General features: G+C 41.0%; 1 protein-coding gene across 1 annotated transcript; it reads left to right on the top strand.

Annotated features, from left to right (window-relative positions):
* Window positions 1-603: 603 nt before the first annotated feature.
* Window positions 604-19,757, top strand: PARD6B (par-6 family cell polarity regulator beta). Its single transcript, XM_032256006.1, has 3 exons — window positions 604-808; window positions 6,429-6,651; window positions 18,480-19,757. Exons 1-3 carry the CDS (start codon window positions 743-745, stop codon window positions 19,307-19,309), a joined length of 1,119 nt encoding a protein of 372 aa, XP_032111897.1. The 5' UTR covers window positions 604-742; the 3' UTR covers window positions 19,310-19,757.
* The last annotated feature ends 2,861 nt before the right edge of the window (window positions 19,758-22,618 follow it).

The following is a 22,618-nucleotide window of genomic DNA, read 5'->3' as shown; positions in this document are numbered from 1 at the left end:
AAAGGTCCACACAGCGGAGCCCTTCTTCAGGTGCGCTCGCGCTTCCGGCCGACCGCCCCGCGTGCTTTCCCTGGGCGGAAACTCCAGAACCCGCGCATGCGCCTTCTGACTCTCCGGCTTGATGAGGGGCGGAGGTCTACGGCTTCAGGTGATCCCGCCCCTCCCTCGAAGCGCAGGACCAATAGCGCGGCGGAAGGCGGGGTTTTTTGAGGAGGCGGCCCGCCCACGCATCGCGCGAGGCGAGTATCGATTGGTTGGCGCCGCGGGCGCAGGTGCGCGCTTCCGATTGGGTGTGGGCGGAGCGCGAGCGGTTGCGGCAGCTTCGGGGGCTGCAGGTGAGCGCGCGCACGCGCCGCGGCTGTGGCCCGGCTCGGGTGCGCGCGCGCGGGCTCGCTGGGGAGGCGGCTGAGGGAGAGGTTGCGGCGCCTGTGGCCTCCGCTCCGCCCCCTCCTCCTCCTCCTCCTCCTCCAGCGCTGTCGCCTCCGCAGCCGCTGGGGCCCGGAGGGAGGGAGCTGCGTCTCCGCCTGCCGCGCAGCCAGTCCGACCCTCGGTCTCGCCGTGTGAGCAGCCGGCCGAGTGCAGCTCAGCGCGGAGCCAGAGTTGCGGCCGCCTTCTCTGCAGGTGCCTGTGAGGAGGCTCCCGGGCCGCAGCCGCCTTCCGAGCCCGCCGGCCGCGCACTCGCTCCCTGCGCTCCAGAGGGGCCGCCCGGCCGGAGGAGGCCGCCGCGGGCCCGGCGTTCAGCATGAATCGCAGCCACCGGCACGCGGCGGGCAGCGGCTGCCTGGGCACCATGGAGGTGAAGAGCAAGGTGCGCGGGGCCCGGGCTGGGCGGAGCGGCGGGCCTGGGGGGCCGGGGCCTGGGAGAGGCTGGGCAGGTCTCGGAGCGCCGGGGGAGGCGACGGTCCGAGCTGCCCCGGGGTCTGGACGGTGCGGGCGGGGGACGGTGGGTAATAAACTTGCCGAGGAGGGGGCGGCGGGGGGCGGCGGGCGCTAGTGTCCCTCCGCCCGTGGCCCCGGCAGGAGGAAGAGCTAGTCCAGCGTTTAATCTCGTCCCGTAAATCTCATTCCCGTGTTCACGGCTGGGAGTAGGAGCCAGGGTATGCCCGAGGATGGCACACACTGAATGGAATGCGAGGCGGCTCAAAAGGTGCAGGGGAATCCTGCCTGCTGGGCTGTGAAAGGGCCCTGGACCACCTGGTTCCCCCTTTCTGTGGTTCCGGGGCGCATCGAGTGGCGAAGGAGAGAGCCCAGTGAACTAAATAGCCCTTGAAAAGTTCGCTTTGCTTCCTGCTAGCGCTCTTTCTAGAACTAACTTTGGTATGCATTTAATCTGTAAAGTTAGCGCTATCACCTTACGCTGGAGTAGCACTTTACAGTTTGAGTTTGGATGCTCTTCTCATTCCATCCTGCTACCTACTCACATCAAGTGTGTTTCCCCTTGACCAGCGGTATGCCAATCTGCTGATAATTACTTCGGTATTCACTGAATTCCTAAATCGCAAGGCTCGGTGAGCAGGGGAGTCTGTAGGGATTAGTTAGGGAATGCCTTCCAAAGGGGGTTTTGAGCTGGAATTTGGGGGATTTTGAGCTGGAATTTGAAGGTGATCGGCAGCTACGGGAACATTTTCAACAGTTTCTTGAGTTGAAGAGTTAAAAGGAGCTTAGATAGTCCAGTCCAATTCTCTGAGAAGACTGAAGTTCAGAAAGGTTATGACTTCCCAAGCGCTCTTTTTGCAAAGCCTTCATGCCTTTTTAACAGTAACTTTTAGGCACTGCAGAATACGAAACAGGGCACTGGCTGGGCCCTGAGAACATTTAAAATAGAATTGAAAAGGCCAAAACACAGAAAACGAAAAAATGGAAAGCGTATCAATTTCAAAAAAAAAAAAAGTAATGGAGCATCATAGATTGTAAGCCTACTAAGGAGTATGCAGAATCAAGGAGTGAGTTGAATGGAGTAAGGAAAGCTTTCTAGAGCCTCTGGGTAGAATGGTTTTATTGTCTAGGGTTGATAAGCAAAGTTCTGTAAGTTTCTGTAACTGAGAATCACATCGAGAAAATCTACATTTGTTTGTAACATCATTTAAAAATGTGATTTGGCACTGAAATGAGGATTGGCACTAGTTTCAGAATCAGTAAGAAGTGTAGTTATAGCAATTTAAGGAATGTGCGTGTCTGTGTGCCCTGTGCACAGCATAGCAAATTGAAGTGACTTGCTTGAGCTATGTAGTGTGAAGATGACCCAAAATATATAGCAGAGCTTTTCCTTTAGCGGTATAGTGGCAATAGTGGTTCCATGCTCAGTGGTTGAATCTTCTTATGGCATTTCTAAGTCTCGTTTGGATTTGTGGGCGTTGAGGTTACGGAAAGAAAAACACTTGTGATATTGCATAATCTTAAAAATAAGCGTATAGCCCTAATCTGGGTAGCAAATGTTTAATTTTTTTCCCATAAGAAAAAAATGAGTAGGAATTCTGTTTTATCAGTATGTATCAGTATTTATCAGCATGCTGATAAATACAGTCAAATAGTAGTTTATCTCCAGTACTGAGAAACCTTGAGTGCTTTAAAACTGGAATTTCAGGCTTTGTGCCTTTCTCTTGTCAACTGATTTTTGAATCTTTCACATACTTCTGTCTAAACTACATGTTGTGTATTTGAACTGCCATACTGCACTTTTAGTGAACCATGTCTCTTAAGTAGAATCATACACTGATTCTAGGAACATGCACTGAATGAAGTCGGTCCCAGTGTTCTAGCTGTTGACAAATAGGCAAGATATAGGTAGGGGAATGTTACTAATGTGTCTGTGACACCTTGTATGTTTCAAATATATATTACTGATAACATTTATTTTCAATGGATTGAAATATTTGTCATTTAATCATTTAAAAAATATTTGGAGAGGTTTTTGAAACACAATTTCCTTTGACATTGCTTTAGTGATACCACAGCTTCTTTACAACACTAATCCCTAAGAGTTTATGACAAAATAGATAGTGTGCAGGTCCTTTTTTAAATTTTTTTATTTTTGGTGTCAGGATCTCGCTCTGTCACTGGGGCTGGAGTACAATGGCATGATCATGGCTCACTGCAGCCACAACCTCTTGGGCTCAAGCGATTCTCCCACTTTAGCCTCCTGAGTAGCGGGACTATACACATGGCCACTACACCAGCTAATTTTTTATTTTTTTTATAGAGACGGGGGTCTTGCCAAGTTGCCCAGGCTGATCTTGAACTCCTGAGCTCAAGTGATGCCCCCATCTCTGCCTCCTAAAGTACTGGGACTACAGGCATGAGCCACTGCACCTACCCGGTCTATTTTTCTTTTACTTTTTTTATTTTTATTTTTAAAAATCTTTTTAGAAACACAGTTTTGCCATGTTGCTTATGCTGGTTTCTAACTCCTTAGCTCAGGTGATCTACCCATCTAGGCCTCCCAAAGTGCTGGGATTACAGGTGGTAGCCACCACACCGGGTTCTCATCCATTTTTAAGATCTCTTTTTCCTCATATAAAGCAGTAGTGTCAGCCGTGTGTGGTGGCTCATGCCTGTAATCCCAGCACTTTGAGAGGCCAAGGTGGGCGAATCACCTGAGGTCAGGAGTTCAAGACCAGCCCGGCCAACATGATGAAACCCTGTCTCTACTAAAAACACAAAAATTAGTGTGTGTGGTGCTGCATGCCTGTAATCCCAGCTACTCAGGAGGCTGAGGCAGGAGAATCGCCTTAGCCTGGGAGGTGGAGGTTGTGGTGAGCCAAGATTGTGTCACTGCACTCCAGCCTGGGTGACAGAGGGAAACTCTGTCTCAAAAAAATACAAAGTTTGAAAAATGAAATAAAGCAGTAGTGTCAACTTTCTTATCTTTACAAGTGGAAGGGAAAAATAATGATAATAAAATAATCGAGAACGTAAATATAACTATAGTTAAATTTATGATACCAGTGAGTATGTGACTTTTCTTTGGTAACTGATTTATCTTCCTAATTGTATCTCTAGTGTTAGAAAGATTCTTAATCAATAATCATGGTGATGTCCTTTAATAACCCTGGAACAGTCTTTGAGTCATAAAATTTCCTAATTATTATTCATAGGCAAATAGACTATGAAAATTAAGTTTGTATTTCTAGAATGTACCAACGGACACTGGGGGAAGGGAGTCCACACCTATTTTGGATGGCTAGGACAAACTAGATTAGGCTATAAAACAATTGTAAATGGTTCACAATAGTGACTAATTGCTGATTGAATCTTAATTTTATCTGTTAGGTTTTTTGTTCATATAGTAAAAAGTTCTCTATTATAACAGTTAAGCAAGAGAAAATGTTAAGCAAAGAAATTTCATCCAAAAGCTTTAACAAAAACATTGAAACCCTAAAATATTAAATGATCACATGTTACTCCCATTCCTACGTCAGGGGAAGTGATAAACCCTGTAGATGAATCAGAAAGTACTAGCAACGTCATGCTGTGATGCCAGAATAAAGAAAATGGAGGAGAAACTGTGACTTTTGATAACATCATAAGACTAACTGATATAAAGGGTGTTCCCTGAGTTTTTATTTACTTTGAAATGTGAAGGTGTGACTAAACTTTGAGAGCTTTAGATATGAGTCACCTTATTTTCTTGTCAGATGTTAGTGTTTATGTTTTAGGAATGTGTTTTGGGAACTGTTTAAATTTTTTGTTAGAGGTAAGAGGTGTTTTTAGTGAGTTTTGATTTTAATTTAAAACCAATGAGGAGTATAGGTGTAAGGAGGGCAGATGAACTTTAGATAGAGCAAAACCAGTATATCCAGATGTCCCATGGGGCCTTTCGGAAAATGAATTGACATATCTGCAAACTGCTCAAATTATTATGACAAGGGGCTTTCCCTACATGATACTTAAGGCTGTCCCAGTAGTATATTAGGATTTTTCTTTTCTTTTTTTCTTTGGGACATAATATTTTTACATTAGTATTTCTTGCTAGTAATAGATATTTGGAGGAAATACGAGTTCAGTAATTAAACACACTTGGCAAACACTTGTTTAAGTATTTTTAAAAATCACCATAGGACGTAAATGAGCCTTTAAAGTGCTGGTCTCTACAGTGATTCCCAAGAGCATAATTACAGTAATGTAGCATTTCTGAAACATGACTGGGACACTTTTTGGGGAAGGCTGATTAACTTTTCTTAGGTTTCCACATTTGAGGAAATGTCATGCTATTCCCACAGTAAGTTATAAATCCTGTTTATTATGGACTAGATGAAGCCAGTCCTCAGTGTTTTGGGGTTTTTTTGTTTTGTTTTGTTTTTTTTGAGACAGAGTCTTGCTCTGTCACCTAGGCTGGAGTGCAGTGGTGTGATCTCAGCTCACTGCAACCTCTGCCTCCCAGGTTCAAAAGATTCTCCTGCGTTAGCCTCCCAAGTAGTTGGGACTACAGGCATGTGCCACCACATCTGGCTGATTTTTGTATTTTTAGTAGAGACGGGGTTTTGCCATGTGGCCAGGCTGGTCTTGAACTCATGACCTCAAGTGATCCACCCACCACGGTCTCCCAAAGTGCCGGGATTACAGGTGTGAGCCATCGCACCCAGCCTCAGGTGTTGAATAAGAGTCACTTTTAATTATTTGACATTGGGAAAACAGAGGTGTAGGGAAACAGACTTGAGAATCACAACTGTGAAGGTAAGTATTGGGCACCATGAGGGCTGTCTTCCTCTCCATTCTTTCCCATTTGCGTGATCCCTTAATACCTCCCTGAAGCAATTACTCTCTTTACCCACTAATTGGTGAGCTTCTGGAGCAGGCTTGAGGCTTTCAATCTCTAGGGCCTAGCACTGTGCCAAACACACGAACACGTTGTGCATTAATTGGATAGTTATAGGACATACATTTGATGTATTACTAAAGCTTCTTTTTTCTGCGTTAACATAGGGAGGATCATACCTTAATGCCACGTAGCTCACAGTTGTTTTTGTGTATTTTGCTGTTGATTCCTACCATATCCCATGAAATCGTAGTTCCTTCTGTGAAGAAGGACACTTAAATGCTTTTCTTTGGTGGTCAAAATAAAGACTTGGACAAGTCTTTGGTACCCCATGATGTGAGTAAGGAGAGCATTGCTGTCAGAGTCTGGGCTCTAGACAGGGTTTGAGCTGAGTTACTATGCAGAACAGTCTGCAGTAAGGCCTTGGTAGCCCAGGGATTGAGTTGAGCCTGCGTCTCTTGAAGGGAATGCTCTTCAGAGACACAGCAATCAGGAGGCACATTCTTGTGCCTTTCTTAGTCTCTTTAAAATCCCTGATAGTAAAATCCCTGATAGGTTCCTGACAATAGACAATCTTTCCTTAACTCTGCTCCTTCATTTTTCTATGGCATGCATTTTCAAATTGGGTCTTTTTACTTTTTTTAAAAAAGTAATATGTTTGTTATGTTTATAGTTTGGAGCTGAATTTCGTCGGTTTTCACTGGAAAGATCAAAACCTGGAAAATTTGAGGAGTTTTATGGATTACTACAACATGTTCATAAGATTCCCAATGTTGACGTTTTGGTAGGCTATGCAGACATCCATGGAGACTTACTACCTATAAATAATGATGACAATTATCACAAAGCTGTTTCAACGGCCAATCCACTACTTAGGATTTTTATACAAAAGAAGGGTAAGTATCACTGTTTAGAAAAATTGTGTTAGAAATAGAAACAGTGTATTTTCCCCATTGATAGGATATCCAGACTTTGCCACAAACTTAGTGAATAAACATTTTGTGTGAATCTTCTTACTATGTTAACTAACATGTAGGTTAAAACATTTGTGATACTGTTGGTTTAATTAATATCCTTATGTTGATATGTGCCTGTAATCCCATTTACTCGGAAGGCTGAGGCAGGAGAATCGCTTCAACCCAGGAGGCAGAGGTTGCAGTGAGCCAAGATCCTACCATTGCACTTCAGCCTGGGCAACGAGAGCAAAACTCTGTCTTGAAAAATACATACATATCTTTATGCTTCACTAAGTGTACTTGAGAAAATTTATATTTCTAGTTACTTTTGTGTTAATCTCTCTGGTTTTATTTTTCCTTAAATAGAAATTGGGAATTTATTGAATATTGGGAATTTATTGAATCTTAACTTTATCAAATGGATTATTCTCCATTCAGAAAACTGTAAAAAGAGTATGTCTTTGGAGTCTAAAGCATTCATGTTTTTTGATGGCAACCAACTTTCAAGGGCTGTATTTACCAGTTAATAGACACCAAAAACAAAGCCATTTAATCTTCCTGAGTCTCAATGTCTGTACCTATAGAGTGAATATAATATATTGTAGGATTACTATGGGGATTAAATGAGCTAAGTGCAGTGCCCTGGCTTATAGTAGGCACCTAGTAAATGTTTTCTTTCTTTTCCTTTTAGGATACTTCTTAAAGAAAGTGTATGAAACTAGTTAATTATCTGGAAAATGAGGCGGGAAGTCATTGTTATGGAGGGATGTAAACACTGGTATTAATCTTCCAAAAAAAAATTTGAAATCACTGTTTGGCAACAATTTTCTTTCATTTTTTTTTTTTTTGTAAAGACTGGGTCTTACTATGTTGTCCAAACTGGTCACCAACTCCTGGTCTCCAGTGATCCTCTAGCCTCTCAAAGTGCTGGGATTATAGGCATGAGCCACCATGCTCAGCCAAGAACTTTCAAATGTATTTTGAGTCCTAAAACTTTTTTTTTTTTTTAACTTCATAGCCTGTGTGTATGTATATGTGTCTACAGATGGGCAGGGTAGGGCTCATTATGGCATGTACCATTTATTCCTTTCTCTATTGTAAATGAAGTGCTTTGGAAAGCCAGCATGAGAGCATTGAACCTGGTATTGGGATAAATTAAAGACTTACGGTGTTTGTAAGCCAACCCAGAAAGTAGCTTGAGAGCAGCCAGGTGTGGTGGATCACATGTGTAATCCCAGCATTTTGGGAGGCTGAAGTGGGCAGATCAGTCGAGGTCAGGAGTTTGTAACCATCCTGGCCAACATGGTAAAACCCCGTCTCTACTAAAAATACAAAAATTGGCAGGGTGTGGTGGCATGTGCCTGTAGTCCCAGCTACTCAGGAGGCTGAGGCAGGAGAATTGCTTGAACCTGGGAGGCAAAGGTTGCAGTGAGCTGAGATTGCACCACTGCACTATACAGCCTGGGCGACAGAGCGAGACTGCTTCTCAAAAAAATAAAAAAGAAAGAAAGTAGCTTGAGAGAATGGGTAGGGATTGCCTTTGAAGGTGAAACTATTTATAATCAGTTGATAAGCATCAGACCACTCCCAGCGCTCTGAAATTCCACTGATTATGTATCTTTGCTTTTCTGGGTTTGGAGGAACTAAAGTCCACCAACAAAATAAACCTCCAAGGATAACCTCTGTCTTTATCACTTGACTATTTTACAAAATAATTTGCAACACACAAATTAATGTTCCCAAAGTCTCCTGGGATGTATCTCATAAGTAACGAACAGTGATGTGACATAATGAGAGTATGACTTTAGAAAGATTCAGTTGGCTGTTCAGGATGAATTGGAGTGGGCAGCAGTCGTACAGCAGAGAGCCAGGAGCAGGCGGTGGAGAAGTGAGGAGACTGGCCTGGAAGTAGAGGGGAGAGGTGGTGGGAGAGGAGGAGGCAGTGACAGGAAGATAGGAGGGGAGATACTTGGGAGTCATTGTACCCAAAGTGGCAATGAAGGAATGAAGGAGAATCCAGCAGTGAAGGGAGAGTCCAGCAGAGCATACCTTGACGATTTGAGTCTGACAGCTGGGACAGTGTCATGAACAAGCAGAGTAGATTGAATTGGAAAAGAAAATTATGAATTTTGTCTTAGGACAAATAAGCTTACCAATTATGCAGGAGATTGGAAATGGTAGACAAGAGATCAGGGTAGAAATCTAAAAACTAGTTAGATTTGCAAGCCTTTTGAAAAGTGATAGTTAAAATTTTGGAAGTACACATAAAGACCAAGTGGGATGAAGATAGAACCTTAGAAAGCTAAATATAGAGTGCTAGAAAAGGAGGAAGAATTTAAATAATTATGGTTGAATAATAGGCCTTTCTTGTTAGCAATTGTAATTTTCATTAAAAAATTAGTTGCTTTAGCCGGGCATGATGGCGTATGCCTGATCCCAGCTACTCAGGAGGCTGAGACAGGAGAATCGCTTGAACCCAGGAGGTAGAGGTTACAGTGAGCCAAGATCGTTCCACTGCACTCCAGCTTGGGCAACAAAGAGCAAACCTCCATCTAAAAAAGAAAAAAAAAAAAAAAAGCTGCTGTTTGGAATGTGCATTCAAATGTAGAATGGGTTTTTAAAGTATTGCCATCTGACAGAATTTTGTTGGATTATCCCATTTGTTAGAAAGATTATGAGAGTTGGGTTATACTACCACATGTTTTGTTAATGGAATTATGTACTTGGATGATTATGGAATTAATCCTAACATCTTTTAAGGATGGTTATTTTTTATTTCCTTTTTAAGTTTTTATTTATTGGTGGTATAATTATTATTGAGACCTTTGATGGTTTTTATTCTTGTCGTAGGAATTACAACTTAGAGATATGTTTCCAAGTGAACAGATGTTTTCTATGTATTAATAGTAAAGGTGAAATGTCCAATATAATTGATAACCCTTAGAATTTGGTATAGAAATAGGCAATTCTCAGCCTCCTGAATAGTTGGAGCTACAGGCTGAAGCCACCATGCCTGGCTAATTTTAAATATATATATATGTTCTTTCTTTCTTTTTCTTTTTTCGAGATGGAGTCACGCTCTATCACCCAGGCTGAAGTGCACTGGCAAGATCTTGGCTCATTGCACCCGCCATCTCCCATGTTCAAGCAATTCTCCTGCCCCAGCCTCCCAAGTAGTTGGGATTACAGGCGCCCACCACCACACCTGGCCAATTTTTGTATTTTTAATAGAGATGGGGTTTCACCATGTTGGCCAGGCTGGCCTCAGATGATCCACCCACCTTGGCCTCCCTAAGTGCTGGGATTACAGGCATGAGCCACTGCACCCTGCAGTGAGCTTGTTTCTGTTTCTGTGCTCTCATGCTTGGTTATTCTTCTCATAAAGACACTTCACCCAGAGCTCTTCCCATGTCTGCCTCCTCCTGTTTAGCTCAGATAACGGTGTCAGAGGAGTCTCTTCTGACCATTCTAACTAAAGCCCTCCACCCTCCTACCTTTACCACGTCACCCTATGAAGACCTGGAAGTATCTTATTTAAGTATATGTTAACTTTTTATTTGTCTGTCTTGTCCCAGCGTCTAAATCTGACAGACTTACATAGTGTACTATGATGCGTGCACTCTTTATTTTAAGCAAATTTGAACAGGTGCTTAACTAGAAATCTGATTTTATGTAAACCCTAATGAACATTTAATTCAAGAAACTAATATAAAGTATGATATAGTTATAGTTACATTTTACTGCTTGATTACAGCACATTTTCTGTTATCTTTGCTTTTTGATTTCTGTTAGGCATCAATAGGACAGAATTTCACTTGGTATGTACCAAGTGATTTTTTTTCTTCTTTTGACAGAGTCTCACTCTTGCCCAGACTGGAGTGCAGGGGCATGACCTTGGGTCACTGCAACCTCTGCCTCCCAGGTTCGGACCATTCTTTTTTTTTTTTTTTTTTTTTTGAGACGGAGTTTCATTCATGTCACCCAAGCTGGAGTGCAATGGCGCGATCTCGGCTCACCGCAACCTCCGCCTCCTGGGTTCAGGCAATTCTCCTGCCTCAGCCTCCTGAGTAGCTGGGACTACAGGCACACGCCACCATGCCCAGCTAATGTTTTGTATTTTTAGTAGAGACGGGGTTTCACCATATTGACCAGGATGGTCTCAATCTCTTGGCCTCGTGATCCACCCGCCTCGGCCTCCCAAAGTGCTGGGATTACAGGCTTGAGCCACCGCGCCCGGCCCGGACCATTCTTATATGTCAGTTTGAGTAGCTGAGACTACAGGTGTGTGCCACCATGCTCAGGTAATTTTTTTTTTTTTTTGGAGACAGAGTTTTGCCACCCAGGCTGGAGTACAATGGTGTGATTGCCACTCACCACAACCTCCACCTCCTGGGTTCAAGCAATTCTCCTGCCTCAGACTCCTAAGTAGCTGGGACTACAGGTGTGCGCCACCATGCCTGGCTAATTTTTGTATTTTTAGTAGAGACAGGGTTTCACCATGTTGGCCAGGCTGGTCTCTCTCAAACTCCTGACCTCAGGTAATCCAGCCACCTCAGCCTCCCCAAGTGCTGGTATTGCAGGTGGGAGCCACCACGCCCAGCACCAAGTGCTTTATTTTATTTTATTTTTATTTTTTTGAGGCAGAGTTTCACTCTTGTTGCCCAGGCTGTAGTACAATGGTGCAATCTCAGTTCGCCACAACCTCCACCTCCTGGGTTCAGCAATTCTCCTGCCTCAGACTCCCAACTAGCTGGGACTACAGGTATGCGCCACCATGCCTGGCTAATTTTTGTATTTTTAGTAGAGATGGGGTTTCACCATGTTGGCCAGGCTACCGAACTCCTGACCTCAGGTGATCCACCCACCTCCCAAAGTGCTGGAATTACTGGCGTGAGCCACCACACCCAGCCCCCAATTGATTTTTGAAAATCAAATTGTAAAACCATTTTAAAATTTAAAACGACATGATCTTTTAAAATCTGGTACTTTACTGGTAACATTTTCACAAATCATGGTTTAAAATTTCTTTAAAGTGAAAGCTCACAATTCAATGTGTAAACTACTTTATAGTCTGAAGTTCAAGATAGTGTTGTTGCATACCTTCAAAATTTTTGCTCTATAACAATTTATTGTTAGAAGAAAAACCTCATACTCTATTCCTAGAGCATTTATCATGGGAGCAAAAACAAAACACAAAAAACCAGGTATCTTAAAAGTTATTTTTATAAAGAGGATCCTAAGCCCCCCTTTCTAATACTGGTAGAGTATTAGAGTTCATCTAATTTATTCAGGAGAGGGGGAAGAGAAGGTACAGAATAGATTTTTCTGCTCTCATTGTTTAGGTTATTATTGTGCACTAAAAATTAAAAAAATATATTTAAAGCTTGCACCATTTAAAAATACTCGGGTCATTCCTGTCAGTTTGGAATTCAGCCAGGGAAATGTGTATTTTTATTTTTTATTTTTTAAAGATGGGGTTTTGCCATGTTGCCCAGGCAGTCCACCCACCTCGGCCTCCCAAAGGGCTAGGAGTACAGGCGTGAGCCACTGCGCCCAGCCGGAAATGTGTATTTTTAAAAGCTTTCCAACCAGTCGTGATAATCAGCCAGGTGGAGGATCTGTGGATGTGCTACAGCACAGACCCCTCACCAGATCTAGTCAGAATCTCTACACCCAGACTTCTTGCTATAACACTGTTTCTGATTGACACCAGACAAATATGTTTACCTCTTCTATTTATTCTAGTTTTGTTAGAAACACTAGAGAGGCTTTGCTTGAAACTTGGTCTGATGTAGGGCATGCCCTCATACAGACATGACTTTGCGGCCCACAAACTTGTAACTGGGCATCTAAATCATCTCTTAGATTTTGTGCATTGGACATTATTTTGTAGATGTCTTTTAAGGTTACATTTTCACAAATCGGGGTTTAGTTTAAAATTGTCTAAGGAATATACATTTTAGTAGTAAATTGTAAATTATAGTTTAACAAAAGATATGGCCCAGAAATGAAAAAAAGTAAATTGTGGAGTAATATTTCAGAATGTGACACCAGTTGCTCATAACGGAAATCTGGTGTCACCTTTGACACACCTATTTTTTAGTCAGTCACCAAGCCCATTAAAACTGTGTTCTGGCCAGGGATGGTGGGTCGTGTCTGTAATCCCAGCATTTTGGAGGTCCAAGGCGGGGGGATCACGTGAGGTCGGGAGTTCCAGACCAGCCTGACCAACATGGATAAACCCCATCTCAACTAAAAATTAGTCAGACGTGGTGGCATGCATCTGTAATCCCTGCTACTCGGGAGGCTGAGGCAGGAGAATCGCTTGAACCTGGGAGGTGGAGGTTGCGGTGAGCCAAGATTGCAACATTGCACTCTAGCCTAGGTGACAGAGCGAGACTTCATCTCAAAAAAAAAAAAAAAAGACGGGGCATGGTGGCTTACACCTGTAATCCCAGCACTTTGGGAGACTGGGGTGGGCAGATCACCTGAGGTCAGGAGTTTGACAACAGCCTGACCAGCATGGAGAACCCCCATCTGTGCCATTGCACTCCAACCTGGGCAACAAGAGCAAAACTCTGTCCAAAAAAAAAAAAAAAAAAACCATTCTAGTTGTTTTTCAAATTTGTCTCCCCATTTCCACGTCCTCTCTTCCAGGCCAAGTGCCATCCTAATTTACTGCAGTAGCTTCTTCTCCAGCTTGCAGAGTGAGTCCTTGTCCAGCTTGCAGAGTGAGCTTTGTAGAAAAACCAAATGAGCTTACCATCACTGTCTCCCTTAAAATCCTTGGTTTTCTTCCCTTTGCCCTTAGGCTAAAGTCTGTAAACCTTGGTACTTCCCAGGAGGCCCTGTTTGTCTGGTTAGCCCCTGGCTGCCTCTGACTCAGCTCCTGACTCCTCCCTCCACTTTTCACTCCATTCTAGCTGTATTGGATTTCTTTGTCTGTCTGGCCCTCAGTCTCCTCGGATATTGTGAAGTCCTGTGCCCGCAACATTCTTCCTGCCTTCTACTGATTAGCCCTTGGCTGGTTTTCCTCTCAGAATCACTTCCCTGGAGAAGTCTTGCCTTATCCTGCAAGCCAGGCCAGGTCCCCTTTACATACTTCCCAGCATGATGTGCTTACAACTCTCAGCACCTTTGTTATAATTTAATTATAGTATTTCAAATTATGTGTTTGTTGCCATTTCCTCTTTTTGATTGTAAGTACCATGAAAGTAGGCACCATATCTATTTTATTCACCAAATCTACCGCAGAGCACAATTCGTGGCACATAGTGTTTGTTAAATATTTGGTGATTGATTTTTCTGTATTAAGAAATGAAGGAAGCCAGGCGCGGTGGCTCACACCTGTAATCCTAGCACTTTGGGAGGCTGAGGTGGTGGGTGGATCACCTGAGGTCAGGAGTTCAAGACCAGCCTGGCCAACATGGTGAAACCCCATCTTGAAAAAAAAGAAAAAAAAGAAAAAAAAAAAAAGAAGGGGTCTGTAAAATTTGGATATTTAATTTGCTTTAAATGATATTTAATCCTTTTAAAGTTGCCAGATCTATTTCATTTAAGCATTTTGTATTAGAACAAGAGTTGGCAAACTAACGCCTGCTGGCTGTTTTTGCATACAAAATTTTCTTGGAACAGGGTCTCACTCTGTTGCCCAGGTTGGAGTGCAGTGATGCCGTCTTAGCTCACTGTAGCTTTGGACCTCCCAGGTTCAGGGATCCTCCCACTTCAGTAGCTTGGACTACAGGCACAGGCCACCATGCCCAGCTAATTTAATTTTTTTTTTTTTTTTTTTTTTTTTTTGGTAAAGACAGGGTCCTACTGTGTTGCCCAGTCTGGCTTTGAACTAAGCTCAAGCAGTCTTCTCACCTTGGCCTCCCAAAGTGCTGAGATTACAGGTGTGAGCCACCATGCCTGGCCACATATTCTTTTATGGATTGCCTGTAGCTGCTTCTACAAGAGGGATTATATGGTCTATAATACCTAGACATTTACTGTCTGACTCTTGACAGAAAACGGTAGTCAACTCCTGAATTAGAACATCTTAAAAAATTATTTGGTTTCTTCCTCTGAACTTCAAATGAGGCATAATTTTGAACTTTGTTGATTACTGTACCATACGGCTGCTGTTTTGTTACTCTATGGGGATGCTGATGGAGCTTATGTAGAACTTTTCTTTTTCCAGATTTGCTTTTTACTTGTTTTTATGTCTTGTATCTGCCTGCCACTCAAAAGTAGATCCTTACCCTTTGCTCTGAATGTGTGGTTTATGACCCTCTGTGAGCAAAGGAATGAGATTACTAGGCTTTTCAGAATTAATGTTTAAAGAGTAAGAGGTTCAGAGGGAGGCTGTGCAGGATAAGTGAAGAACAACCACTTTTTGTGTATAAGAAAGTAAGACATCCAGTTTGACTATTTAGAGGCCTTCTAGGTAGATCCTTATCTATTCCAGTTAGCTGAGATTACTGGCTGAAGAACAGACCTGGGATAAATGAGGTACTGCTGTATTAGCCCATATCACGTACTGTTGCATAAGTCTGAATTTATACAAGTGGACAATTGCTGTGATCGAGTTTTCAAACTTTCCGTCTCATTCTGAGTTTAATGCTCTGATAGTATTCAGGTAGAAAGTCAACTCCCAATTCCTTGTGGACATTCACCTTTACACTTTAACACCCTGAACCCTGGCTTTCTGCCAAAATATTTTCTTTCCCAGTGGCTGGAAACTGATTAGCTAGATGGGAGAACAAAGGTGGCTTTGTACTGGGGCATATTGCTTTTGAGAATTTAGCAGAGAGCATTCAAATGGAGTCTGGATGCGATGCCAAATTATGCAGATTTGGGGTTTTTTTGGTCAGGTTTCCCATGAGTAGGTATGTAGGCAACTTAGTATTGTTCTTAGTTTGCATGGTCTGGAATTTCCCTTATAAATGTTATGTAGGTTTTCCTATTGGTTGTTCTAAAACAAATGTATATAATTTTGAGAAAACACATTACTAAAAGACTATTCTTGATAGGCTTTTTGGCCAAAAAGATTATTGTATCAATGGGTTTATATCCAAAGCCATATTATAAATACATTTCTGTCTCTGTAAGAGCCCAATGCAAATACTCTATAAATGATGACAAAAGTATCCCCAAGGGCAAAAGAATGCCAAAAAAAGAAGATATCCTTAATCTTATATATTTATCTGAAACTAGGTTTTGTAGTGTGTTCGTGCAGCATCAGAAAAGAATATTAAAGCTCCCTGTACTCTGACACGATTGATACTTAGCATTCATTATGTGACTTGTGTAGTAAGAAAGCCTGGGCTCTAGTTCTTTCTCTGTAACTTACGTTGTACCGTTGTACCCTTAATTTCTTGGTTATAAAACAAAGATGATAATAGTTTAGCTGAGGGGGTTAAGAATTAAGCAAGAGAATATGAATTGAAGCACTATACAAATGCAAGATGGTGATATCAGTGTTTTCTGTGGCAGAAGCTGAGACTAGGATTTTCAACTATTTCTTTTGTGGAGGAGGAGGGAAGCCATTTATTTTTTGTTTGTTTCATTTTTCCTGGCCACTAGAAAATCAGGGAGAGGCCTTTTGTTTATTATTGAAGTTTTGTTTTTTTTTTAATTCATGTAAATTTCACTTTTTAGTTTATTCTCGCTGTAGTTATTTTTGAAAATACTAATTTAACTTTTGTTTCTGCTGTTGCATTTTTCTTTTTACCTCTCATCCTCTGATGAGATGTTTTGTTTATAGACTATCTTCCTTCAGCCATATAATTTAACCATATCTGGTGTTAGGTTTCTGTTTTCTCTTTTAGTTTATTATTTAATTGGGTGGCAGGATTTAAAGATGGGAATATTGTTATAGAAACAGAAAGAAAAAACAACAAAAAAAATAAAGATAGGAAGATTTTGCCTAAAAATAAGATTTTCTGGCATGAAGAAAATCCGCCAGGAACTGAGAAGCAGCTGTGCCATCTAAATGAGGCAGGAGCTCTCTAGTTTGCCAGAATCCTTACTACTTCCTGTTTGTGTCACCACCACTGAGTACAAAATATCATGGCACTTTATGCATAGTTTTTCACACAGTAAAGAAAAAAGTTAACACTCTACCTTTGCCTCTTTCAAAATGAAAATGAGAGATCAAGAATTGCCGGGTATGATAGCCCACGCCTGTAATTCCAACACTTTGGGAGACTGAGGCGGGTGGATTACCTGTGATTAGGAGTTCAGTCAAGACCAACCTGGTCAACATGGTGAAACCCCATCTCTACTGAAAATACAAAAATTAGCTGGGCGTGGTGGCACATGCCTGTAATCCCAGCTACTTGGGATGCTAAGGCAGGAGAATCACTTGAACCTGGGAGGTGGAGGTTGCAGTGAGCTGAGATTGTGCCTCTGCACTCCAGCCAGGGTGATGGAGCAAGACTCTGTCTCAAACAGTAACAACAAAAAGAACTCCTCCAGAAAACTGAGGGAGAGTGTTTATTTGCAGAAGACCAAAATTCCTAAGGGTTTGATATGCACCAGCATCAATTACATTATCTGCCCACTCAGCGTCTGATATAGGTATATGATTTTTACTCTCTTGTTTTACCTTGAGAATCAAATATCCCATTTCAAGTCTTTGAGCTGAATATGATAAACATGCAGATTGCAGGTGTGTTTTTGTTTTGCCACCCAGGCTGGAGTGCAGTGGCGTGATCATAGCGTACTGCAGACCTGAATCCTAGAGTGAAGCCATTCTCCTACCTCAGCCTTCCAACTAGAACTAGCTGCGACTACAGGCAGACACTATTAGACTTGGCTAATTTTTTTTTCACTTTTTGTAAAGACAGGGTCTCACACTGTTACCCAGGCGGGGCTCAAGTGATGCACCCACTATGGCCTCCGAAAAAAGCACTGGATTATAGGCATGAGGTACCATGCCCAACCACATTGCAGGTTTTTTAAACAAGTGAAGGAAAAATATATTTGAAGTAGCTGGTTTAAAATGATGTTTTAAGCTGGACACAGTGACTCACACCTGTGCTCCTAGCACATTGGGAGGCCAAGGCAGGAGGATCTCTTGAGGTCAGGAGTTCAAAACCAGCCTGGGCAATGTAGCAAGACCCTATACAAAAAAAAAAAAAAAGCATACATAGTTAATGATGTTTAAGAATATGTAAGATCTGGCCGGGCACACTGGCTCATGCCTGTAATCCCAGCACTTTGGGAGGCCGAGGTGGGTGGATCACGAGGTCAGGAGTTTGAGACCAGCCTGACCAACGTGATGAAACCCCGTCTCTACTAAAAATACAAAAATTAGCCAGGTGTGATGGCGTGTGCCTGTATCTATAGCCTCTACAGGAGGTGGAGGCAGGAGAATCACTTGAACCCAGGAAGAGGAGGTTGCAGTGAGCCGAGATCGTGCCACTGTACTCCAGCCTGGGTGACAGAGTGAGACTCCATCTCGAAAAAAAAAAAAAAAAAGAATATGTAAAATCTGTCAATTTCACTTACTATATTTAATGTTTAATAGTCACTGAGCTCTGTAAACTTTAACTTCACATTGGTTTATTTTGTGATGTGTATTTGAGATGGCCACCTAGTGTTTTTTTCTGGTATGGCGTTTTACTACTGTAATAGATTATGATCTGATTAGAATAAGTTTATTAGCTAGTTTGTTTATGTACCAGATATATTTTGAGTTATCCTTTCTGTATAGATTCAGCTGCAAGAGAATAGATATTTTTACAGCATTTCTATAATTATTTTGTTCTATTTTTAAACAGAAGAAGCAGACTACAGTGCCTTTGGTACAGACACGCTAATAAAGAAGAAGAATGTTTTATCCAACGTATTGCGTCCTGACAACCATAGAAAAAAGCCACATATAGTCATTAGTATGCCCCAAGACTTTAGACCTGTGTCTTCTATTATAGACGTGGATATTCTCCCAGAAACACATCGCAGGGTACGTCTTTATAAATACGGCACTGAGAAACCCCTGGGATTCTACATCCGGGATGGCTCCAGTGTCAGGGTAACACCACATGGCTTAGAAAAGGTTCCAGGGATCTTTATATCCAGGCTTGTCCCAGGAGGTCTGGCTCAAAGTACAGGACTATTAGCTGTTAATGATGAAGTTTTAGAAGTTAATGGCATAGAAGTTTCAGGGAAGAGCCTTGATCAAGTAACAGACATGATGATTGCAAACAGCCGTAACCTCATCATAACAGTGAGACCAGCAAACCAGAGAAATAATGTTGTGAGGAACAGTCGGACTTCTGGCAGCTCTGGCCAGTCTACTGATAATAGCCTTCTTGGCTACCCACAGCAGATTGAACCAAGCTTTGAGCCAGAAGATGAAGACAGTGATGAAGATGACATTGTCATTGAAGACAACGGAGTGCCACAGCAGATTCCAAAAGCTGTTGCTAATACTGAGAGCCTGGAGTCATTAACACAGATAGAGCTAAGTTTTGAGTCTGGACATAATGGCTTTATTCCCTCTAATGAAGTGAGCTTAGCATCCATAGCAAGTGGCACAAACACAGAATTTGAAACACCTGCTCCAAATCAAAAACTCTTAGAAGAAGATGGAACAATCATAACATTATGAAATTGTTGTTTGAATATTTTCAGAGTGAGGATGCCATGAGGACTTGTACATTCGGCTAGTTTAAAAGCATATATACCTCTGACCAGTGATGTGGAATAGGCATGAGAGGAATAACGTTGCAAACTTAGAATATTATTAAAGTAGTAGTTTGATAATTGTTAATATAAACTTTGGTGGATCAGAGGTGAACTTAAGTCCAGAACAAAGGGGCCTTTGCTGATGAAATTATGTGCTTTTGCTATTTTGTCTATGGAGAATTAGATGTTAAAGCACATTCTTGGAACTATGTGAGAAGACTAGATCATTTCTGTTGGAAGTGGTTGCATATTTAACCTGCTGTGCAGAGCCTAGTTAATTTTTTCTTTAACTGTATTTTTAAAATTCTAATGTGAAGTCTGATTCTCTCTTTTGGTACATTGGGGATCTCAGCTTTTACAGGTCTTATGCTCCATATATATATATATATATATATATATTTTTTTTTTTTTTTTTTTTTTTTTTTTTTTTCCTTTGAGACTGGGTCTCACTCTGTTGCCTGAGCTGGAGTGCAGTGGTGTGATCACAGCTCACTGCAGCCTCAACCTCTTGGGCTAAAGCAATCCTCCCACCTCAGCCTCCTGAGCAGCTGGGACCACAGGCGCACACCACCACACCCAGCTACATTTTATATTTTTGTAGAGACAGGGTTTCGCCGTGTTGCCCAAGCTGGTCTTGACCTACTGGACTCAAGCAATCCTGCCTTGGCCTCCTGAAGTGCTAGATTATAGCCACCATGCCCAGCCTGTTTTGATTTTTGTTTTTTCGATGTTACTCTGTTATAAATTGTAACAAATTATGTTGTCAAGTGCATTTCCAATGTCTAAGAAACTGCTTGGCTATTTTGAGGAGTTGCTTCACATGTCATGAAGCTCTCTCTCTCTCTCTTCTCAAATGACAGTGTTGCCCAGGCTAGAGTGCAGTGGCACAATCTCAGCTCACCTCCCAGATTCAAGCAATTCTCCTGCCTCAGCCACCTGAGTAGCTGAGATTGCAGGCACGCGCCAGTATGTCTGGCTAATTTTTATTTTTAGTAGAAATAGGGTTTCACCATGTTGGTCAGGCTGGTCTCGAACTCCTGATCTCAAATGATCCGCCTGTCTCAGCCTCCAAAAGTGTTGAATAACAGGCCTGAGCCACGGCACCCAGCCAGGAAGCTATCTTTTCCTGAGTTAGAAACTCTGCAACAGTTGTTCAAGTTGGTGTTTGTCCATTGTATAGCTTTCATATTTGCAAGTTAATTCCATATGGCCATAATTTATGTTTTAAAAGGTAATTCTCTTGACTTAGGAAATTTGGAATACTCTCCTTTAACCTATATTTGTTTCCATTTCCAGTCTCATTTGAAATCATTCCTTTTGTTGTGTGTGTCTTTTGTTGGTGTGCTTTTATATGCTTTTAATGCATTCAAGTATAAATCATTTTGGATTAAAAAATGCATCCAAATTAAGAGGTTTTAATGCATAGGACAAACTTGTGCACTTTTTATACAAAAAAAAAAAAATTGGGTTTTCCTTCATGGGATTTCTAGAAACACTGCCTACACTTTATGAAAATACATAGTATTCACCTGTGACAGGTAGAGTTTATCACTATTAATTTTATGAGGCTATTTATTACTTTCCAGTGCATCCACTTAGAACAAGCTAAGAGTAAGGCTGCTAACTTTAATTCCTTGCCTGATTTTATTGTACAATGTGCACAAGCACAACAGTATGCTTGTATATAGAAACTAAGAATATTATGAAGTACATAAGCTCCCTATGGCTTATGGAGAGTTATTTATTATTAACTTTATGGTAGGGCTAGTATGAATACCTTTTTAACAATTGTGTGCTATTAATGAAGATTCAGATGACTCCGTTTTGAAGGATGTTTTCTCTATATGGTAAGATATATGAAGTAGTCTTGATAAAATGAAGATCACTTGACTCAGAATACTTCAGTGTATTTTGTTCACATTACTACCAAGCATATTATCAGTAAACTGTTAACTGCACAGCATTATGTAATACAATGTACTTTTTGTTGAATTCACCGAAGTTCTTCCATGTATACACTATTTTGAATGGCATTCCGGCTTTAACATTCTGTGAGTCTTATAAATTTGACTCTTGAATGGCAAAATGTTAGTATGTAGAAGGTTAACTTTCATTTATAATATAAGTGGTGCAGGGGTTCAACATTTTAAGTAAAAGTATTTTTACACACTACCTCTCTTTTTTTTTTTAAACGAAGTTTTAACATCAGACCTTTTGGGGGAAAGCTACTTCAGGGCTTGACTTTTTGTACAAATTTTAACTGTAAAATACAAATTTGTACGCATTCATGGAAATCAAAGCTGCTAGTGCTTTTTGTTTTAATTATTCTGTTAAGGGTATCTGTCAATGGTATTTTCAACTAGATCTCTGTCTCTTAAATTATTGGTGAAATAATTGATTACTAGACATTGTAAAACCAGTAGATTCTGGCTGTACAATAAAATATCAGCTCATTGGTAGTCTGAATCAATTATTTCAAGTGCACCTTATTAAAAAAAAAAATCAGTGGATCCAGCATAAAATTTTATAGTACTAAATGTCAAGCCTAACTGTGAATTTTGTTCTGTATCTTAAGTAAGCTTATGATAATGTTCTTGAGCTATCAACAAAATATATGTACTTTTGTGAGCTATGAATTTTCTAATTAAATTTTACATGCTATAACATGATTTTTACATGAATACTTTATAACTATCAAATGTCAGTATTTTACTACAATTTTATTATAAAATGTACATTATCACTAAATGAACTTTGATTTTAAAAATCAAATTAGCTTTAGTTGTATATTATTTTTTACAAATAAAGATAGACTTGTATAAAGGCTATTTTCTTGTTTGAAATTATATGAAAAGTCGCTCACAAATACCAGCTGCCCATTATATAAAATAGGTAAGGAGAAAACCACTGAGTTTTAACAAGATCCTTAGCTTTTAATTATTAAAAGATGAACAGCAAATTTTATGTACACTTACTGCAACTTTATGACCATATGGCTATGGGCTGGAAGGTAACTTTTAAAATGTAATTAATTCTGATAGTTTGAAAGTTTATGCAAGCTATTCACCCAAAGTTATCTTTAACATTAAGATTATTTGAAACTAGTTTGTAATGTGACAGCTTATCTTCTGAAATTCAAATTCATTCAGTTATTTATTAACATCTATATAGAATGGCCTATATGGATTGAATTCAATTTATACTGAAAAACTTAAAAAGGTGTGAGAAAAAA

This window comes from Sapajus apella, unplaced genomic scaffold, assembly GCF_009761245.1.
Source record: "Sapajus apella isolate SASKATOON/1434 unplaced genomic scaffold, GSC_monkey_1.0 scaffold92, whole genome shotgun sequence".
Classification (NCBI taxonomy): domain Eukaryota; kingdom Metazoa; phylum Chordata; class Mammalia; order Primates; family Cebidae; genus Sapajus; species Sapajus apella.
Note: the sequence above shows the minus strand (reverse complement) of the source record. Positions and strands in the feature narration are given on the sequence as shown.